The sequence below is a fragment of the Suncus etruscus genome, chromosome 11 (assembly GCF_024139225.1).
Source record: "Suncus etruscus isolate mSunEtr1 chromosome 11, mSunEtr1.pri.cur, whole genome shotgun sequence".
NCBI classification, from domain to species: Eukaryota; Metazoa; Chordata; class Mammalia; order Eulipotyphla; family Soricidae; genus Suncus; species Suncus etruscus.
In genome coordinates, this window is record NC_064858.1 from 40,182,275 (window position 1) to 40,204,328 (window position 22,054).

General features: G+C 47.6%; 1 protein-coding gene across 2 annotated transcripts in view; it reads right to left on the minus strand.

The window, feature by feature from the left end:
• ABTB3 (ankyrin repeat and BTB domain containing 3) overlaps window positions 1-18,935 on the minus strand; it is a 279,483-nt gene extending 260,548 nt beyond the window's left edge. For both annotated transcript variants that reach the window (XM_049783110.1, XM_049783107.1), the window contains exon 1: window positions 17,186-18,935. In XM_049783110.1, the coding sequence (XP_049639067.1) occupies window positions 17,186-18,347 (1,162 nt within the window). In that variant the 5' untranslated portion in view covers window positions 18,348-18,935. The remainder of the gene's footprint in view (window positions 1-17,185) is intronic.
• Window positions 18,936-22,054: the final 3,119 nt, after the last annotated feature.

Genomic DNA, 22,054 nt, shown 5'->3' on the forward strand with positions numbered 1-22,054 from the left:
CCAGACTCAGCAACATCTCTGTAGCTCAGGACCTCCCTTCTTGCTCCTCTGCCACTCATTTTGCCACCCCACACAAATCTACATACCCCCTACTGGTATAAGGGGATCCAATTTGCAAACCCAGGTTGGCACTATGGCAGTAGGCACACCCCTGAGATCCAAAGTCTATACCCCCTTTCAAAATCTAGTGGGAGAAAGAGGGAACTAAGGAAGGAATGATTAGCATTTTTTCCCTCTCTGTTCTTCCAAGAGCAGCCAGATTCAACAGGGCGGGCAAGCTTCAGCTCTGGGAACAGTCCAAGAGAAACCTACTGGCCAATACGTAGTACCACACTGCCCATGGGAGGTGGGGCTTATTCCAAGAGGACCCATTCATTTACACAAGCTCAGTACCCAATGGGTGAAGACTGTTCTTGGTTGGTTCTAAGGCTCCCCCCAGGTGAACAGGACAGATAAAGGTCTTAGCAGTGGCGGCACTAGAAGGGAAAGGAAAGCAAAGAACTGGTCTGTACAGGCTAACTGCAGAGAAGTTGTAGGCCAGCCTGATACATGCTGGAATTGATGTTACAGAGGATGGGAGAGTGGGGTGCCTCCAACATCTCAGGAAATCACAGCCTTAAATCTTAAGTGCTCCCAGACTTAGTCCTTCTAACCTGCCCCTCAATGGACACTTCTAGAGGGCAGGATGCAGAGGTCCAGAGGCTTGGCATAGGTAGTGCAGCCAGACTGAAATGTCATGACAGATGCTGGTTCAACACTGTACCATCCCATCAGAGGGACACTGTCAGGACCCACCAGGAGCCACCGTGTCCCAGCATCATTCCTTCTACCTCAGGCATACTGGAATTCTGAGGAATTCTGGACTGAGTCACTATATAAAATGGTGACACACCACCTCTTAGGAAATGACAAGCCAGTTTTATTTGTTTATTTATTTGTTGGTTTAGGACTATGTCCTGTGGTACTCATGACTTACTCCAGACTGTGTGCTCAGGGGGTTATATCTGAAGGTGCTGGCATGGGGAGAAACCCTATGTAGTACCAGAGTTGGCTGAATGCCAGGCAAGCAACTAATCTATGCTACCGTTGCTCTGGCTCTGCACCAGGGTTTTAAAATGCAGTCCTGTAGGAAGCACAGATAGATGGGACAACCTATAGGTGAAAGCACATAGAAATGGAAGGCAGGTTGGGTGGATGGAACAGGATTCTGTCTGGGGTCAGAGAGGACTTGGATCAACTCCACCTCTGTTCTCTTTGCATCAGAAAGGTCACCTGGGAGGGGAGGCAGTGACATAAATAGAGAACAAAAGGAAGAGCTTGGCATCAGGGGAAAAAAAGTAGAATTGTAAATAATTATGAGAGGAGAAGGAAGAAGTTCTTGGACCCTGAAGATCCAGGAGCTGTCTCCTCCCAACCCCAATCCCCAGTTCTGCCTCCTAGAAGGGCACAGCCAGTGCTAGTTCACTTCATTCCCTCCCTTCGCTCATACTTCTCATACTTTCATACTTCTCATACTCAGCCCTTACCTTTCTCTGCCCAGTGGTCCCATCACAGCTCCAAGCTGCTCACGTCTACACTCCCCTGGGCTGCCTCCAGGTTTATGGTTCCGGATTGCTGAGCAGCCTAAGCTGCCCAGGTATGTTGAAGGAAGGACTTGCTAATTACTGAGGCTAGCACTTTTCAAATTCTAATGAGTGCTTTCAAACTCCATCTTTCTCAAATCCAACTTATGCCAAAGTCCAAGACATACCAAACAGACCCAAAGATAATAAGTTAGGGTGGGGACCGGTGCCCCCTCTTTTATTTAACTTGGCTCTCCAAATTAGGTGAGTCCAGACTAAAGGCACTGATTTTTTCTAGTCTTCCTAGAAGGGAGCTATCATACCAATGTCATTTTCTTGTTATCCCCTTGAGATTTAGGAAGTCTCTTCAATTCACTAGGATTATTGTGGATCATGAGAAGGGCATGCATGCCTCTAGGTTCTGAGCCTAAAACCACTGCAAGATTAAGGGCTGAATTGCAACAGCCGAGAATACCTCCTCACTGCTAAGGGCACCAGAATAGAGGAGCAACTGGTTGGAGAAAACCAGGACACAGTAATGGTTTCTACCTCCCAGGCCAGGCCCTTTCTTCTGCTAGACAAAAGGGCTCCATCCTGGTCTTTTTTCTTCTTTATTTGGCCCCATCCCATCTTGTAGCTTTAAATACTATCTGCATACTTGTCAAGCCCCAAACTGCCATCTCCAACCCAGTCTCTCTCCATGTCAGGCAGACTCTATCTCCATAGTGCCCATCTCCACCTGCACAGCAACCTTTGCATACCCCAAACAGCTCTCATGACCTTTCCATTCTCTCCAACCTTGAACTTGCCATGGTCTTTCCTTTCTCGAAACCCTAGAGTTATCTCTGACTTTCACTGTTCCCTTCTGCTCCATCTTGTTGTTTTTGTATGGCCCAAATACAACCACTTCCAAGGCTCTTATATCCCTGCTACTATGTTGACAATGCAAAACTTCTGTTCAGGATCATTATTATTATTTTTAGCCAATAGCCAGAGGGACTCTTTTAAATTTTATAAAAAAGTAAATCCTTTGTGCATGCTAGCCTAGGACAGACCTTGGTTCGATCCCTCAGCGTTCCAAATGGTCCTCCAAGCCAGGAGCAAGTTCTGAGTGCATAGTAGGAGTAACCCCTGAGCGTCACTGGGTGTGGCCGAAAACCAAAACCAAAACAAAACAAAAAAAGTAAAACCTTACGCAAATCCAGCTGTGGCTTCATGGTTCTCTAAGGAAACTTGGTGTTTACCATAGTATCTGAGGAGCTCCATAGCCTGGCTCCTCTGCTCTCGCCCCTCACCCTCTTGGCTCACTCATGATTTGCCCACCACATGGCTTCTTTGCTATCTTGTCATAGGGTCTTTGCATTGGCCATCCCCTCTACCTGGTAGACTGTTTGCAGGAACTCAGAAAGCTAAATCTCTCATCCCCATTACCTCTCTGCATCACTGTCACATTCTCAGTATCACCACCTGATCAGAGCTCTGCCAATCCCCTGGAAGCTGTTTGCCCATGGGAGATGTCTATTTCTAACATCCTAGATCACTCACTTAGGCTTGCTATATCATTAATTACATTTTCTATTCATGGCCTCTCCCTGCCAGATTGCAAGTATCATGAAGCCCTGGTAGTTGGTCTTTCTAGGCAATGGTGGCTGTTGAGTGCACAGAATGGAGCCTTATAGACCTTGGTGCTTGGTTAAAAATGCAGTAACCCAATGAAAGAATGACATTCACAAATAATTGTCATTCACATCAATAGTGCCTAGAGCCTTGCAACTCCCCCTGGATTTTTCAGAGGTAAAAAGGAATTCCAGTGAGGTTCAATTACTGCTTGTTCTTAGCCTGTTCCTTAATCCCTGATCTCATGCTTAAAGAAGGGGAACTTGGCCTTGTAGCTAGATCAGTAGCAGACATAGGTGGAGAGAAGTGGGAGTGGGCATGTGAGGGGAGTCTAGAGAGAAGATAGCTTTCCACAGCTGGTCCCAGGGTGCACCTTTGACCACTGTACCCCTTGTTGTGTATGTAAATATTTTGGGGATCATTATGTTACTGACCCTACCCTGATCCAGTGATTGTGCCCTACCCTAGGGTGTGACCTGGCACTCTGCCCCCCCACCCTAGGGTGGTACCTGATTCTGCTTCCACCATTGGGTGATATCTGATCCCACCATTGGGTGGTACCTGATTCTGGGGGATAAATCAAGGGTCTGTGGAAGGCGAGGGGTGGTTGGCTGGAACTGAGGCTGAGACCTTGGACTTCAGTCTTGTCCACCTAATAAAGCTAATATTTCCACAAGCCTGACTGTCTGCGAGCTGTTTACCTTCCGTTTCACCTCAGAACTGTCGGCTGGACAGGGTGGCAGACGCGTGTTCCAAGCTGGAGGGGAAAGACCTCATCCTCCATCCCTCCATCAGTCAACCTCTTCAGGGGCTGACTTGCAACACCCCTGATCTGAAGAAGAGGCAACAAGAGACTTTTCTCAAATGGCAGTCCCAGGATAGGGGGAGCAGAGGGAGTTGGCAGGGAAAACTGCAACCAGAGATTTTGGCACCAGGGAGATTCTCAGCTCTGTTTCCTGACCCCCAAGACTCCAGCATGGGCAGGACAATCACTCATTGTGATCCCCAAGTCCACACCACCTCCAAATATCTGATGTCCTAGAACCAATTGCAACTGCTCCTAGAAGGAATGAGAGAAGCATCTACATCACAACCCACAATCTGAGAAATGTCCTATGACCCTCCCATGTGTCATGTGTTTCCCCCATATGCTCCCCCCATATGCCGTGGTGGGGGGCTTATGTGTGAATAAATTAAACCCTTCTCAGGTTGGCTCCCTTGGGAATGTCTAGCCCCTACAACACCTTCAGAATCAGCACAGAAAAGGCTGTACCACAGCACTGAGGGGAAAGGGAGGGGAATACCTACTTCCCATCCATGAAATTTAGAGGCATCCAGAGATGGGAGAGTGAGATTTAATCTATATGTTTCTAGACATGCAAGGTACATGCCTGCCTCAATTCCTGTACTATCTCCCTCAACCTGGACCTGGTTACTTTCAACCCCAGGCTGGTATTTGAAGCTGGGATTAGAAAGAATCCTCAGAGGTTGATCCAAGCAACATCAACCTCTGAGGCAAGTAGAGGTTTCTATGACTGATTGATTTCCATTCAGAAGCTCAGGCATGGGAACTGTAACATGGATTTAGCCATGCTCACCTGGTTGATGTCTGGAAGTTCTTCCCATGACAAAAATCCATTCTGCTCCTGACTGGATCCTAAAGGAGCCTATCCCACAGCTCACCCACTGACCACTTTTCTACTGACTGTGCTCCTCTTCCTCCTAATGTTCCCTCTGCCACAGCCCTTTGTACCTCCTGTTTGTAGTCAGAGACCAGGCTTTACCTGTCCAGCTATCCAGACTTCAGCCTCACTCAAGCTGTGCCCCCTTGTTTAGCTATTCTTGCTAAGCTATTATTCTCATTAAACAAAGAGGAAGACTGAGCCACAGAAAAGAAGCCAGGCTAATTCCCTGATACTGTCAAGCTAGGAAGCTGCCAAATCCGCACAGCTGCTTACTGACAGGCTAGTTGAAGTATTTTACTAGATAAAAGTGAAAGTAACAAGGGCCAGGCCAGGGAGATAGTACAGGGATTGAGGCATGCACCTTGCATGGGACAAACCTGGTTGAACGGGATCAACTGCCAGAACCACAGATGGTTCAGTCCTAAAGCACTTCCAGGAGTGATTTCTGAACACAGAGCCAGGAGTAAGTAAGCCCCTGAGTTTTGCGAAATGTGGCCCCAAATGAAGAAAAGAAAAAGGGGGAGAAAAGAAGGGAGGGGAGAGAAAGGAAGGAAGATATGTAGGAGGGAGGGAAGGAGTGAGGGAAGGAACAGTATGAGAGGGAGGGAGGGATGAAGGTGGAAGGGAGGGAGGGATGAAGAAGGGAGGGATGAAGGAGGGAGGGAGGAAGAAAGGAAGGAAAAAAGGGAGGAAGAAAGGAAGGAAGGAAGGAAGGAAGGAAGGAAGGAAGGAAGGAAGGGAGGGAGGGAGGGAGGGAGGGAAGAAGGGAGGGAGGAAAGAATGAAGGGAGGGAGGGAGAAAAAAGGGAGGAAGGAGGGAAGGGAGAAAGGGAGGAAGGAAGGGAGGGAGGGAGGAAAAAGGGAGGAAGGAAGGAAGGAAGGGAGAAAGGGAGGAAGGGAGGGTGGGAGAGAGGAAAAGGGGAGGAAGGAAGGAAGGAAGGGAGGGAGGGAGGGAGGGAGAAAGGAAAAAAGGAAGGGAGGGAAGAAGGAAGGAAGAAAGGAAGGAAGGGAGGAAAGGAGGGAGGGAAGAAAGAATGAAGGGAGGGAGGGAGGAAAAAGGGAGGAAGGAGAGAAGGGAGAAAGGGAGGAAGGGAGGGAAGGAGGGAGAAAGGAAAATAGGAAGGGAGGGAAGAAGAAAGGAAGAAAGGAAGGGAGGGAGGGAGGAAAGAATGAAGGGAGGAAGGGAGGAAAAGGGAGGAAGGAGGGAAGGGAGAAAGGGAGGAAGGAAGGGAGGGAGGGAGGAAAAAAGGGAGGAGGAAGGAAGGAAGGAAGGAAGGAAGGAAGGAAGGAAGGAAGGAAGGAAGGAAGGAAGGAAGGAAGGAAGGAAGGAAGAAGTTATAGGGAACATATCTTAAGGCTAAGGGTAATCTACATAATACTTTCTCAGAGTTAAAGAAATTTTTATCTTACCCCATCCAGTGACTAATCCTCCCTCCAGAACTACTGAATCAACCCATATCAGCCTTCAGATAATCCTGAAAGGAAGTGCTACAATTATCCTCATCCAACAAAGGAGTAAATGCAGCTTCAGGAATTCACTGGCTTAGCCAAAGTCATGGGCTTAAAAAGTGGTGGATCTGGAATCTAAATATTGGTCAACCCAACTCGCATATCCAAGAGGCCCTAGTTCTATGATTCCAGGAGGACCAAGAAAAGTTTGATAGTATTGCTAACCTCTACATTCAGTTTGAATAAGAAAAGTTGGGTTTACTCAGCTAGGCAGGGTATAGACAGAGAAGTTCCCTAGAATTACAAAATTATACACTGCTTCAGGGCCTTAGAAGAGGAGGGTATACACAATGACTCCCAAAGCAGCCAGAAAATTTAGGAAGTCAGTGGTTAAAAATAAGGGTGGGACCCAAAAGATACTAGAATAAGCAAAACATTTACCTTGTATATGGCTAAACTATGTTCAATCCCAACTCTATATATGGTCCCCAAGTACCACCAGGAGTGATCCCTAAAAATGGAGCCAGGAGGAAACCAAGGCACTGGCTAGATTTGGCCCTAAACCCAAAATTAAGTAATTAACTAATTTGTTAAAAGGAGGAACTCTTCAACCATATATTATATGTTTATATGTGCTATATCCATACATCAGCCAAGATGACCAGCACCGACACAAACCCTTCTCTCCACTTCACATCCCTTGGGCTGCATAGAATATTTCTGGAATCTTCTAAAAGGCTTAATTACTTAAACTAGAAACACACCATCCTATATTTAGAGGCCCAACCCTTAGGACCATCTAGAACCAGTTGTTGAACTTTCCTAGGCCTCAGTTCTGGCCCCCACCCACTCCCTCTGCCATGGTTAACTGGGGACAAGCAATGACCTTTCACAAGCACAGGATGAAGATTAAACAGTGTTGTGTGTAAACCTGTGCCTGGCTCAGTGACTGGTTGTTCCCTGTCTAGATACAACTGGGGATTATGGAAGCATGAGAGAAAATGTACACAAGTTACAGTGTGCCAGGAGACCATTCTTGGGGATTCATGGTTTACCCGTGTTTAAGAGTTTCCCATGGTCATACTCTACTTCCTGTATAGGATGGTAATAATAATCATAAATATAAAGGAGAAAATTATTATCTAGGGACTAGACCTGAGATCCTGATGCATCCACTATTTTTATATATTTCAGATCCACTGGTATATATACTGGGAGTGTCACGCCAGGCAGTGCTCAGGGGTTACTCCTGACTCTGCACTCAGGCATCATACCTGGCAGGCTTAGGGGACCATATGGAATGCTGAGAATCAAACCTGGATTGGCTATGTGCAAGGCAAACACCCTAATACCCTCTGTACTACCCTCTGTAGTAATAACTCTGTAATACACTTTGTACCCTCTGGTCCCTCAGATTCACTGGCTTATTTTTTTAAGTATATGTAAAATGTATTTTTACAGTTCCAGGAATTGGATGCAGGGACTCTATACTTTACAATTATGCCATATGCCTCACACCTCTAAATAATGTTTGTAATTATTCTGTGGGAAAGTCCAGAGTCAAATCTGAACCAACCTCTCGCTAACCATGGTACTTTGGAAAAATTCTTTGAACTTTCAGTACTTTAAATTCCTAAACTATAAAATGGGAATTTTAGTAGTAGCAGTAGTGGTGGTAGTAGTGGTAGTAGTAATAGCAGCAATAGTAGTCATAGTAGTAGTAGTAATTAATTCTGGTTTTATAAGATTGTGGTACAGATTAAAAGTTACTATTAGTGACAAACTATCCACCCCTCTAATGATGTACAGTTTTTACCAGAAGCAGCTGCTCTACCAGAAACCATAATTCCTATTGCCCTTGTACCTGGTTTAGGCCACATGACTGAGCTCTGGGTATTGGACCATGGAAGGAATTCACAGGCACATGTCCAGGATTTTCCTACAGACACTTTCCATATAACTCTACATGCTTCTCCCATAGCCCAATCAGAGGCTCCTGAAAACCATGTGTTTTAGGAAGCAGTCCTCCCCCCAGCACTTCCCCTCGCATCAACTAAACTCAACAAGATTAGAAACCTACTTTTGTGTTTCACCACTAAAATGTTAGGCTTTACCTGCTGCAAGAGCTAGCATTATACTAAGTCAAAAGAAATTGTTAGCAAAAGTGAAATGGTGATATATGACTTGGCTATGACATATGAAAAGATGGACTATTATATTAGAGCTGGTGAATTAGTGGGACTAATTTTTTTTAGGGGGTTTGTTTTGTTGGTGGTGGCTGATTTTTGTTGTTTTTTGTTTGTTTGTTTGTTTGTTTGTTTTTGCTTTTTGGGCCAAATCCTGTGATGCTCAGGGGTAACGTTACTCCTGGCTATGCGCTCAGAAATTGCTCCTGGCTTGGGGGACCATAGGGGATGCTAGGAATCAAACCGCAGTCCATCCTAGATCAACCAATGTGCAAGGCAAACAACCTATTGCTGTGCCACCACTCCGACCCCTGTTGTTTCTGAAGATAGAAAACTTCATTGGTAAGTACAGAAGAAGAAAATACACCTATATGGGCAGGAACTTAGCATAGTTTAAAGTTCAAGACTATGTTGTTTTAGCAATAAAATATTGAATTGAATTGCCATGCCTGATAATTTAAAAAGAAAGAAGTTTGAAAATGACAATAGTTCCTGGCTGGATGGATTTAATAAAGCATTAGGGAAAGAAAAGAACCGTAGTATGGATTAATCAGTTTGCTTGCAAGCAAAATTGCAAAGGAATGGTAGAGAAGATGAAAGACTATGTCTGGCTCCCAAATAGGAATAAAGACTGAGAAAACTAACAAATGAGGGTAAACTTCTCAGTTAAGCCTAGTGGCCTCAGGCAATAATGATTAAATTGAGAGAAAAAGATGGGCAGGAGATTAAAAAAACAAAAACAACATAAAGGCTTGAGAACTAGGGCTAGGAAATCACTTGAGTATTACTACTGGCATACTAAATGTCATACATGAAAATCCTACAGAATTGTAGAAGGAATTGCATTGATAAAAATCTATAAAGTTTAGAATTTAAAGTCCTTTACTGTTGCTGCCTTACAACAACTTAAAAAAATTACTTTGTCTTTAGGTCACATCTGGTTATGTTCACGGTTACCACTCCTGGCTCTGCACTCCAGAATCACTCCTGGAAGTCTTCAGGGATCACAGGGGACACCAGGGATCAAACCCAGGTCATCTGTATGCTAGGCAAGACCCCTAACTGCTGTACTGGCTCACATTATAACAATCATTGAGAAAATAATAGTTCAAGGGCAGGAACTAGATTACAAAAGATTTAGAGAACACAGGAAACCATATTTCCGAAGATCCACTTCAGGTAGATCCACTAAAGGAACATAGAAATTTCTCCCACAAGTACAGCAGGGGAACAAAGACTTGAGAGATTCCTCCCAGAGAGCAAAATCAGGGCAAGAGCAAGAAAGAGCAAGAAAGTTCACCCACTCCCATGGCATGGCCACAAATAGGCAAGATTGGATAATTACCAACAGCTTCAGTGTTTCTTCAATCTGTGGTCTTTCAAGATAGGTTCTCCTCCAAGATGGGAGATGGACAGAGTGGTAGATGATGTGTCTATTGGCTCCTTGGCTTCTGAACCAAGTGGAGTCATACTCAATGAACAGGTCAGAACTTCACCCAAAGTATTTGAACTACAATGATTATCTACAAATGCGAGTTTCCTCCCTGGCAGAAAGGGAAACACAACTATGTGTGAGGTCCATTGTGGTGACCAAGGGAGTAATGACACATCTGGCAATGACATAAAGGCACAGGAATGGGGATTCCCTTCCCTTTGGTGCAAATAGGTTTGGTCCTAAAACCTGAACCACACTCTATTATTCAATCTATTAGTGGATGAATTTTTCCAGAGGTGCTGGCACACACCTGCTGACAAAAAGGAAGTCAATAAAACTTTCTTGTCTCTTATTAACAATAAGGCAAATATACCACCAGTCTCGATGCCTTCATGCACCTTTTCCCATGGCTCATTAGACAGAAAGATTGGGCCTTGTATTGTGTTCAACACAAGATTTGGGAGCTTTCTTTTGGAGTAACTAAGGTAACTAAAATTTACAACAGGAGGCTCTTAAAACTGGGTCTGCAGGAATGTGGTTCTAGTAGAAGGAGTTCATGCCTTGCACATATAAGGCCCTGGGTTGGACTGCAATTACAATACCCACTTTACTGGAAAACTGCAAGTAATAGTAATGCTTGACTGCAAGGTCTGTTACTGATTTCTCAGTAGAGGATCAGACACTTTTTATAAGTGAATTTGGTGCTGGGTTCAACATCATATCTTCTAGTTGGCTCAAAGTTAGAGGTCTACAATCCATTCATAGATTATCAAGACTCCTTCCAGACCCCAGATCTTTAGGGGTCAAAGTGGAGCCTCACTATTTTATTCAGTGGTTATTCTAGATGTTTCAGGAAACCTACTCCTTGCAGCTGCCCCAGCAGTAAACCAGAGAGTCTGCACAGAAAACCCAATCACTCTCCACTGACCCAAATTCTAAGTTGTAATTTACAGTAAGTCTGTTAATTAAAAATGTGCTCTAGGAGCATAGATGCTATTCTGGTGGGCTCCCCCGATAGCTTATTCTGTTCTTTGCCAGTAGCTCAGTTTCTTCTGAGACTTATTTATTTATTTATTTATTTATTTTATTATTTTTTCCCAGCCCTGTAATAAGGCTCCATGAAACAGTACAACCAGTTTAGGGACAGATAGGGCTGTTGAGAAGGCAGAAATGCAACCTCAGAATCTTTGGAGTACCAAACCCGAAACCCAAGCAGCCCACCAAGCCACTGCTGGTGAGATGAGGGCTCATGTTAATGGATGTTTACAAAATGAGTTGGGATCCCTGCAATGAAAGAGACGATTGATCCCCCCCAAAAGTATAGTTATCATCACTAGTCTGAGAGCTGTTTGCTTGAGGAAGCCATTAATAGCAATGTAACAGGTATTTTTCACACACTATATCTGATGTAATACTTCTAATCACCCAATGTGGCAGGTTTGGGCTTTCTTCCTTGATCATCTTTTTTTCTTTTTGGTAATCCTCATTTGATTGATGAGAAAAACTAGATTCAGCAAAAGCACTTGAGGCAGAGCCAAAATTCCAAACTGATCTTTTTCTTTTCTCTTCTTTTCTTTTTCAGTGTGAGGTTTCAACTTAATAGCCTCCAACAGGCCTGGCCTGCGTTCTTTAGGGAACTACTTACCTGCTCAATACAGATCTGCCCTACTGGAAAGTTCTTCATCTTTCATCCCACCATCCTGCTTTATCCAGCTTTTCCTTCAAATTCTTTCAGTCTTTAAAGTACAATCTCACTCCCTTTAATTTAAATTATATTAAAATAAATATGATTGTATTTAAATGTTGTGTATGTAAACATTTTTATGGGATTATTATGTTACTGACCCTACCCTGATCGGTGCTTGTGCCCTACCCTAGGGTGTGACCTGGCATTCTGCCCCCACCCTAGGGTGGTACCTGATTCTGCTCCCACCATTGGGTGGTATCTAATCCCACCATTGAGTGGGATCTGATTCTGGGGGATAAAAACAAGAGTCTGTGGAAGGTGAGGGGCTTTTTTTCTGGGGCCTATTCTTAGGCCTTTTGGCTTCGGCCTCTTCACGGAGTAAAGAGCTGTTTTCTTCAGAAGCCTGACTGCCTGTTGGCTTTCTTCCCGCCACATTCACCTTAGACCGCCGGCTGAACCAGGGTAACAGACGCATGGTCCGAGCTGGAGGACCATCCATCAGTCAGCCTCATCAGGGGCTGATTTGCAATATTTAAGTATATATAAGTAATCATGTATATAATTATATTTATATATTATGCTTTTATTTAAAATTATATTTTATAATATAGGGAAATATACAAATCCGATTTATAATGCAATGTGGTTTTAAAAAATGCGTAATATCTCTAGACCCTCACTCTTACCTGTGCTGGGGAAATTTCTACCACCCTAGAAAGTTCTACAGTGTAAAGGAAAAGTTTCCCCTGGATTTGCTAACTGCCCTGATCACCTACCCCCCTTCACAATTCTGGGAACTTAAGTTTCCCCTGAGTTTCCTGACCGCCCTGATCATTCACCTCCCTTCACAATTGTGGGAACGTGTAGACCCAGTTATAGTTTAACTTTCTTTCTGTTCCTACATGGTTTTAACCTGGTCATGTTAACCCTGTAAGCTTGCACCTGCACCTTACAAAAATGTGATTGAGCAAATGCCAGATGTCATGTACTTCCTAAAGCAAATCAATCTACTGTACCTTTCTATTGTTTGAATTCCTATATACAGCTTGTAAGCTCATGGCTCAGGGCTGGCAGTTTCTGGCTAATGCTGGATTCTAGCGCAGCCCCTGCATGCTTGTAAGAAAATAAACCCCCTGTTTTTGCATGAGACTGTGGTCTTGGTGTCTTTGAACGGCGCATCATTCTCCTGGACTTAACAACAGTATCTCTTTACTGATATTTTTTCTTCACCAAAAGAGTCTTGTGGTAGAGTCTACAGATCTGGTTCAATTTCTGATAGGGATACACTGAATTATTTGATGACAATATCAGGAAGGAAAACCGTATTAAAGTCCATATTCTAATGGCTCTAGCCCCACTATCCAGCAAGAAGAAAAGTTTATTTGGGGTATGAATCCCATCTACAAACACCATTCAGACACCAGATAGTAATGCTCTATGAGTATGAGCTCATTTAATCCTCAGAATTAGAAGGTGTACTTGAGAGCTGTGGAAATGGGTTCAGAGAAGTTAGATAATATGCCCAAGAACACATCGTAAGAAAATGGTACCTTGACATTTCATGTCAAATCTAGGAGGTCTGACTTTAGAGGCTTTTCCAGCTGTTGATTACAGAAGTTGATGGGCAACCTTTGAATTCCCAAGATTTGAGAGGCTGGTTATATTTATTCAACAAACAGCATTTAGCAACCACTAAATGTTGGGTGCTGTGCTGAGGGCTATAAAAGGAGCAGCAAAGAAGAACAAACCACAGTATGGTGGGGAGACACATCTGGGCAGGATTCCCAAGCAATGGGGCAGGAGCTGGATGAGACAGAGGTTGGGAAGATACAGCAAGAAAGCCCTCACAGAAATGCTGGGAAGATCCTTCTTATTCTGTGTCTGCCGCATGAGCAGGAAGGGCCAGCTCCAAAGGGGTTAGATTTATGGAATAATGAGTGACATGCAAGGGTAGGGGAAGCACTTTATTTCAGAATCTCCTCCCACCTCCTGCTCTGCACCCCTTCCTTCCCACCCAACTTGGTTTGACTAAATCAAGTCAAATGTGTAAAAGTTCCTCAGAGGAGTGTCTTCCTTAACAGAAACCCCAGCTCTTATAAACAATGAAAAAAGGGGCCAGGCAGTGGCACAGGGCATAAGGCCTTGTATGCCAGCCTAGGATGGACCTCGGTTAGATCCCCTGGCGTCCTAATGGTTCCCCAAGCGATTATTGAGCACACAGCCAGGAGTAACCCCTGAGCGTCACCAGGTGTGGCCCAAAAATAAAATAAAATAAAATAAATTGGAAAAAGCAGACCAGAGAGAGAGCTCAAAGGGTTGAAGCACATGCTTTGCATGCAGGAGGCCAGGATTCAACCCCGAGTATCACATAATTCTTCCCAACTTCACAGTGTAAGCCCAAAACAAACAAAGCAATTTAAATTCTGGCATTAAAAAAAAATCAAATAAAACTGGTTCAAAACAGAAAAAACAACCTCACCCCCTTAATCCCCTCCCACAATTGGGGCCCTAAATCTGCATATGGTTTCTCAGCACCCCCAAGGCCTCTCATTCAGAGCCTTTGTTTAGATCCTAGATAGCTAGTTTCAGGGAAACAGCAAATGGGAACAGCAGCAAACTTGATGAGTACCAAGGTGGCAGTAAGATGGGCATACAAGGCCCAAAAGACTTGGAAATCTTCAAGAAACATCAATTAATAGCTTCTTTCAGAGCATCGCTGTTTAACAAAGGGCCATAAGTTCCCGTTTTGTACCAAGACCTCCAGCTTAACAGGAGATGGAACACTACCACCCAGGGCAGTCTGGAAGGAATAGAGGGTTTATCCAAGAAAGAACACAGGGCCATGCTGAGTCTCTGTTTAAACACAGGTAAGGAAGGGCTAGGAGGAAGTGTGAATGCATGGAACTCCTGTTCTCTTACAAACAGTACACAGAAGGTCCCTGTAACTCAGTCCTCTCGTCTGTATAATGGGGATAACCATAGCATCCTTTCAGCTCAAATGGTTCAACATACAGCATCCAGTGGAGTGCATATTAATTACTGCCTCTCTACCCCAATCTCTGGATTCAGCAACTGCTCAAGCGATTCGTGAAGAAATGAATTTATCAGTGAATAAGTGATACTCTGTGTTGGGAGTGGGTGGTGGGGATCAACTATGTAAGCCATGGAATCCTTAAGACAAATTAGAAGGATTGCTGTGCAAAGAGTTTAATAGGTATGGTATTTAATGTATGCTTCAGATACCTGAAAAATGAATCATTCATTCCTTAAAACCTCTGCATAAGGGATTTGCTATTTAAAACACAAAACGGTCAAAGAAAGGAGATAAAGATACCACAATGTAGTCACCATTCATCCCAAACCAAGAGAAAGCCCATGGGGCCCTGAAACCCAGAAGTGAAGTTCTGTGGTGTAGGAAGTCTGGAGGGCAGAGATGCCCACAGCCACACTAGGCCAATCCCAAACCAGCGCTGCTGTCTGCAGTCTGCTTCTGCCTTAAATAGTATGTAACCCAAAGAGGATCAACAGAAACTGTTCAAGATGCTCAAGATACTAAAAGCAAAAACGCACTGGGGAAAAAGAGAGGCTACTAGCCCAAACAGAGCCTACATTAAATACATCTGGGCCTTTCTATAGATGGGAAAGGAGAGAAAAGGTTGGGTTGGGGGGAAAAGGGGGAGGGGGAGTCCACAGGAAAAGGATTTCCTGAATGCAAGAGAGGAGCAGAAGTAATGGGTTGGCACAGGGAGAGAAAAGGAAGAAAGTTAAGCCTGCGCTTGCTTTTTTTTAATTTTTATTTTTTATATTTTTGCGCACCCGGTGGTGTTGGTGGTGGTGGATATTGCGGGTTGATTTGGGGGAGAGGGTTGGAGTGGGGCAGGGTTCCAGACAAAGAAAAACCTCTGCAAAGCTCTAGCGTTTCGCAGGTGCCTGCTAAAGTGCACACAAAGATCAATACCTCTCCCATGTATTTCCAACTAGGTCAGGATTTTGCCTGGTGGAGGAGGGGAGAAGGGGTGCCTCTCAAGACAGTCTCTTTTTTTAAGGGTTCCCAGGTCGGTGAGGGAAAATAAAGGTTCTGGCCCAAAAAGATGTCACAGAAGTCTCGATCTGGCCCCAGCCACGCAACACGCTTGCTTTGCTTCTTCCTTCTCCTCCCCCAGTGGTGATCAAAGCCAGGTGAAAGCACCGAGTGCGGGAGGGTTGGTCTCCCTGCCGGGCACACTGGTCCTATGCACGAACACGCACGCTGTGCACTGCACGCTCTTGGCACCCCCAGAGGCCGGGCCGCGCCCGCTGCATTTCTGCCTCAGGGCGCAGGGGAACTAACAGGCAGCGACATGAATGAAATGTGCCCAGGAAGCCTGCTTTCAGCTCCCACCACGCCACCCCGCGCCGAGCCGCCGAATATGTGCCAAAGTTTTATTTCGTCTCCAGTTACGCTTCTATACCATTTCCGGGGGAAAATTGGAGCTTTGAAGTTGAGTGTCTAGCTCCGGCTCTTGCACACAGTCAGGACCGCCAGTTCAAGTTACCCCAACGGGGGCCTTTGTCCCCCACCCACTCACCCCCTGGGGCGCCAGAATGACAGGTTCAAACCCACCCCACGACAGAATCTGCTGCAAGCAACCCCCTAACTTGACAACTCCCTCCAGAACCACGCTCCAGACCAATCCGGCCAGAGTCCCTGGTGACACTCCGGGGGCCGGAGCTATGGCGCAAGCGGTAAGGTTCGTCCCCCCCACCCCCCCCACCCCGGCCTCCCAGATGGTCCCCCAAGCCAGGAGCGATTTCTGAGCGCATAGCCAGGAGGAACCCCTGAGAGTCACCGGGTGTGGCCCCAAAACCAAAATAAATAAGTAAATTAGGTAATGTGGCCGCAGATCCAGCCGACAGAGCTGGGAGGGAGAGGGACTTAGGGGGAACTTAGGAGGTTTGTACATTGCGCAGCACCCACTGACGCTGCGCTCTGGGCCTTAGAAACTGTCCTGGGTGTGGGGGAACTTGGGTCCTAGAGCAGCCAGCCCTCTCACCTTCCCCACCCATTAACTCCCTGACTGTCGCTACTATACCCCGCAAGTTCTCGGCCTCTCCTTTCCCCGCGCACCCACAAGTGCCCCCTGGCTGCGCAGGGCGAAGCAATAATGCCTCCTCCAGAGTTCCCGCGAGCCAAACTTGTGCGCCCAGGAATTTGGCACGTTGAAGGTCAAAATAAACAGGGCTCTGAGCAGAAATATGTACAGGCTTCAACCGATCGCCAACCATCACCACTCCCGCCCCCCGAAAAGAAACCGGTGCGGATTCTTCCCACGGCCTGCAGCAGGGTCAGCAGCCGAGTGTGCGCGCCCCAAAGTGGGGGCGGAACCCACACACTTTGGTGATCTGTGAGGCGCGTGAAATCAAGCCTTGGGAAAAAAAAAAAAAAACCTACTGGCTCCCCTGTATTGGAGAGAGAAAACTGAGAGCCCAGCGACGCGGTAGGCAGGCGCAAGGCAAAAACTTCGCCACGGAGTTGGCAAGGTCTTGGTGTGAGGGGGCGGTCCCCACGCGAGGCCACTCACTCACCGCTGGCGTTCTTCCCGCAGATGAGGTGCTGGTAGGGCTGCAGGAGCCCCCAGATCTCCGAGTCGTTGCTGACCGTGTGCTCCAGGGTCTCCAAGGTGAACTTGGGCGTCTCGTGGAGCGCGTGGTGGTAGTGGTGGTGGTGGTTGGTGGCGGCCGGCGGGGCCGAGGCGGCCGCAGCGGCGGCGACCGGCGGGGCGCAACAACTGCTGCCTCCACTGGCGCTGCTGGCCGCGCTGCAGGCTCCGCCGCTGGCCGCTCCCCCTCCGGGCGCCTCTCGTTCCTTCTCCGCCGCGGGGAGAGCGCCGGAGGAGCCCGGCACCGAGCTGGGGCCGGAACCCGGGCCTGGCCCGGAGCTGGAAGCCGGGCCGGAGCTGCCGCAGCTCCGAGGCAACCCGGAGGCCACGACCCGCGCGTAGATGTCCCGGAAGAGGCTCTCCATGCAAGCGGTCAGGTAGATGGCCGCGTGCTCGTGGATGCGCAGCGCCACGCGGCTGTCCACCATCCAGCGGTACACGCGGCCCACGGAGAAGGTGAGGCCGCAGCGTGCCGACTTGCCGCGGCCCAGGCGGTCGCCGCCGGCGCTGCTCATGTTGTAGAGGGACAGGGCGGCCAGCGCCGCCGCTGTGCAGTGCGCCGCCAGCCCCCAGGACAGCACGATCTCCATGGCGCTTTGGATCTCGTACTTGGTGCACTTGGCGAAGCGCAGGCTCAGGCGCTGCGCCTCTTTGGCGATGCGCACCAGCGCCCGGCTCACCAGCATCGACAGCTTGGCCAGCGCGTCTTTGGGCAGGCCGCCGCCGGGGACCGCGGGGCCTGCCCGGGGATCCCGCGAGCGCAACAGCAGCGCCTCCAGCTCCTGGAGGGTCCAGGGCACCTCGTCGAGGTCCGGCAGCAGCCGCGAGCAGTGCTGGCCGGCGCAGTCCAGCCCCTCGGAGTCTTCCACCAGGGCAGTGTTGACGGTGTCAAAGCTGTTGTGCCGGCTGTGCATGGAGTCAGCTAGAGGCGGCCAGCAGCTCCCGCCATACGGAGACGCCGGGTGCGAGTCGGAACCACACAGGGACAAGTTGGAAGAGCGCACCGAGTCCGCCGCGCCACCATAACCCGAGTCCAGCGTCAGGTCCTCCAGCGTTCGCACTACGGGCTTCTTACCTCTTCTGGCCATCGCTGCGCCACTTCATGCTGCGGCCGCCGGGAAGCCGGGGGAAGGAACCGAACGACGAGAAGCAAGCCAGCGGGCGCCGGGGCGCTTAGGAGAGCCGCCCCAACGCCCCGGCTCACTTTTCCACCGAAGATCAAGTAGTAACTACTTTCGGCTGCCACTGCGAGCCGCTGCCGTGGGCACAGACGAGGCAGACCCCAGAGTCATCTTCCAGACCCCGGGCCGGACGGAAGACGGGAGGTGGCCCCAGGCAGGCAGGGTGGTGGGGGGCTCACGACGGGACTCACGCCCTTACCTCCCTCCCAAATAAAATCAAAAGTGTCGGATCTGCTCTTCCCTGGGCCCAGCTGCAGGCACAAACCGCTGGGCGCCGACCTCCGGTGTTCGCAGGCGGCAAAAATGCGGCTGAGATCCCGCCGTCGCCGCAGCTTCGTCGTCGGCCACTGGCTGCTGCTTCCCGGCTCCCGGCCCCCGGCTGGCTCAGCGGAGCAGCTGCAAACCCAGCCGAACCCCGCAAACCCTGTGCAGCCCAAGGGGCGGGCATATGTAAAGGAGACAGGCAGGGAGCCAATTGGATAGGAGGAGGCTAATTACCTCTCCTTTTTTTTCCATCCTTGAGCTCCTCGAAGCCCCACCCCTGCACACGCCCCTGGCTGGGACCGAGGCTGCAGGAAGTGGGGAGCAGAGGCCTGGGAATTGGGGGAGGTTTGGGGAGGGGAGGTGGGTTGTGAAAGCAGAGGATGCGGATTTCTCCCGCTTGCGGCACGGCCCCCTGTTCCCCCACGGTCCCGGCGTTGGTGCCACATCTGCCGGGGGTTAGGCTTACGGGTAGGTGATTCCCTCCGTCGCCCACCAAGATGGGCTTCCCCTAACGGTTCATAAAGTGGCTGCCTGGGGTCGGTTTCTGTCCCGGTGTGTCGGATTGCACTTTCCTTCTTTGAAACGCAAAAATCTGCCCCCCACCCACCCACCCATCCACCCACACCCTTCTCTCCGCTATTGCCGTCCACCTCGGTTTCCTAGCCTGAGGAATGCAAGCCCAGGTGAGCAGAGGAGCGGAGCGAGGGTGCGGGGCACCACTCGATGGAACAGCTGAATCTCCTGACATCACCTAGCTTCGGAGAGGATGCGTTAACTAGGCTTCTTTCAGTATCCAGGCGGACCCTGTAAGGTCTGGAGTGGACCCTGAAGAATTAGATATGAACCCCCCACTTCACTAGTCCTGATGGCTAGATGCCAGGCAGCCCGACATTAAAATGGGTACTTTTGCATGTAGAGGAGTTTCCCCCCCTAACAACAAGAGAAAACATACATGTTTTAGTGCATTTGTGTCAAGAGGCATTGCCTTTTGTTTGGGGGCCACACGGGGCTCTGTGTTGAGGGGGTGAGGGGGCCTTCTTCCTGGTGGTGCTGAGGGGACCACACTCTTCTGGAAACAGAAATGGTCCTCCAGTGTGCAAAGCATTGCTCAGTTTGTGCTGTTTCTTCAGCCTTGTCAAAGGTGGCATTGTCTTCTGTGTTCTGATCCACCAGGGCAGAAAATATCCTACTTACCTTGGGTCGCTGGGCCATGTGTGTATGGGGTAGAGAGGGTGGGGATAAAGAGAATCCTCAACTCCTGCTGTCTCTGCTTGAGTGGAATGGGGATCCTCTTCTGCTGAATTTTCATTTAGACAATTGCTCCTATAGGAAGAGAATCCAATGCCTCAATTCCAGCATGGGTACTTAGTTCTCTTTTTCTGAGCTTATTATTTCTGGGTCTTTGTAACACAGTTGCTCCTTGCATAGATAATGTACTGTCCCCTGGGTTCCCTGTGCCTGTAGATTTGGCACAGATGGTGTAGATGCCCTGCAGATATTCACATATAGGGGGCAGTAAGAAGAACATGCTTCATTTTTAGTTTATTGATTATTTTTTGTTTGGGGCCCCACCCAGCAGTGCTCAGGGGTTATTCCTGGTTCTATACTCAGGAATTACTCCTGGCAGTTTAGGGATATCATACAGGATGCCAGAAACCAAACCCAGGTTGGCTGCATGCAAGGCAAATGCCCTACCTGCTGTGTTATCGCTCTGGTCCCAAGAAAGAAGGACACGCTTCTGAACTGTTTGGTTTGAGTATCTGGAAAAATGGACTTTCCCAGATAATCAATCCCAGAGTAGTTGGATGCCTTACTCACCCATCTCTCAAATCAAATCCACAAGTACTCTTCAGTCCACCACAATAAGCTGAATCACCAGTATTTCACTTTGAAAGTCAACCATCCCCTCAACCCAGTAAACAACCACCACCCTGTAGCTTTCATCCTGAACATGTGCTCATAACTTGGACCACTTCATTATTTCACTACCTGGTTTCCTTCTCACTATTTCTTTTTGCTCTAAACCACCCAGAGAATCTTTTCATAGTCCAGTTCCTATCTTGTCATTCTTTCCTGAAAAAAAAAATCACCAAACCAAATCCCTTTGTATATATTTTATTTATATGTATATAACTGATTCTCATATATTACACATATATAATATATGTTGTTTTTAAAAGACTCATATATATGGAAATATGTTTTCCAAAGATCAGGTTTTTGGACCACACCTGGAAGTGCTCAGAACTTATTCCTGACTCTGCCATTAAGAATCACTCTTGGCTAGGCTCAGTTAGACCATCTGGTATGTAGGAGATAAGAACCAGATCATGCACCCTACATATTGTACTACCCAGATCTCAAATAAATATATTTTTGGGGGGTCACACCCGGCAGCGCTCAGGGGTTACTCCTGGCTCTATGCTCAGAAATCGCCCCTGGCAGGCACAGGAGACCATATAGGATGCAGGGATTCGAACCACCGTCCTTCTGCATGAAAGACAAACACCTTACCTCCATGCTATTTCTCCGGCCCCAAATAAATGTATTTTTAAAATGTTTCCCTTCCTTTCTCTTTGTTGTTGTGGTTGTAATGACTGGGAGTTGCAGCTTTGTTATAGTGCTCAAACACACACACACACACACACACACACACACACACACTTGTTTTCAGGGCATTGAAGGACATCTACCACTGAGCCACATCTCTGGACTCATACACAATATATACACATATATGAGAGAAATATCTCCTGAATGACACTAGCATAATACAGAATACATGGCTTTAATGGTTTGACCACTGCCTTTTCTCTGTTATCACTTCAGTCTCCTGAATATATATTCACTCTTATAGAGACACAGAGACAAACACAGAAATGCACATGTATATGCATGCCCTCTGCTATAGCCAGACCAGACTAAAATCCTTGTTGCTTTCCAGATTGGTATGTTCCTTGCATTGGCAGTGCCTTTGCAGACATTGTCCCTCCGTTCAGGACACATGTCTTCCTCTCCTATACCTGGAGAGCCTCACCCTCTAATATCTGACTCCAAGAAAATACCACTGTGGTGTGTTTGTTTCCTGTAGGCCCCACCAACCTCAGTTTGGACCTGGAAAGATGTTTCTTGTTTCATTGCTCCGTGTTTGTTTTGGGCTTTCCCCCCTTCTGCAGGTTTCCCTGGTGATTTCATCCTGTCTGTGTCCTTGATTTCTGCCTATGCTGATGACCCTTAAGTGATGACTTCTTAGTGGAATTCTGGCAGCAATGGAACTCCAGGCATAGCCTCATGTAGGGAATCAGAGGCCAGCATGATGGATTTAATATTGATTAATTTTTATCTATGGT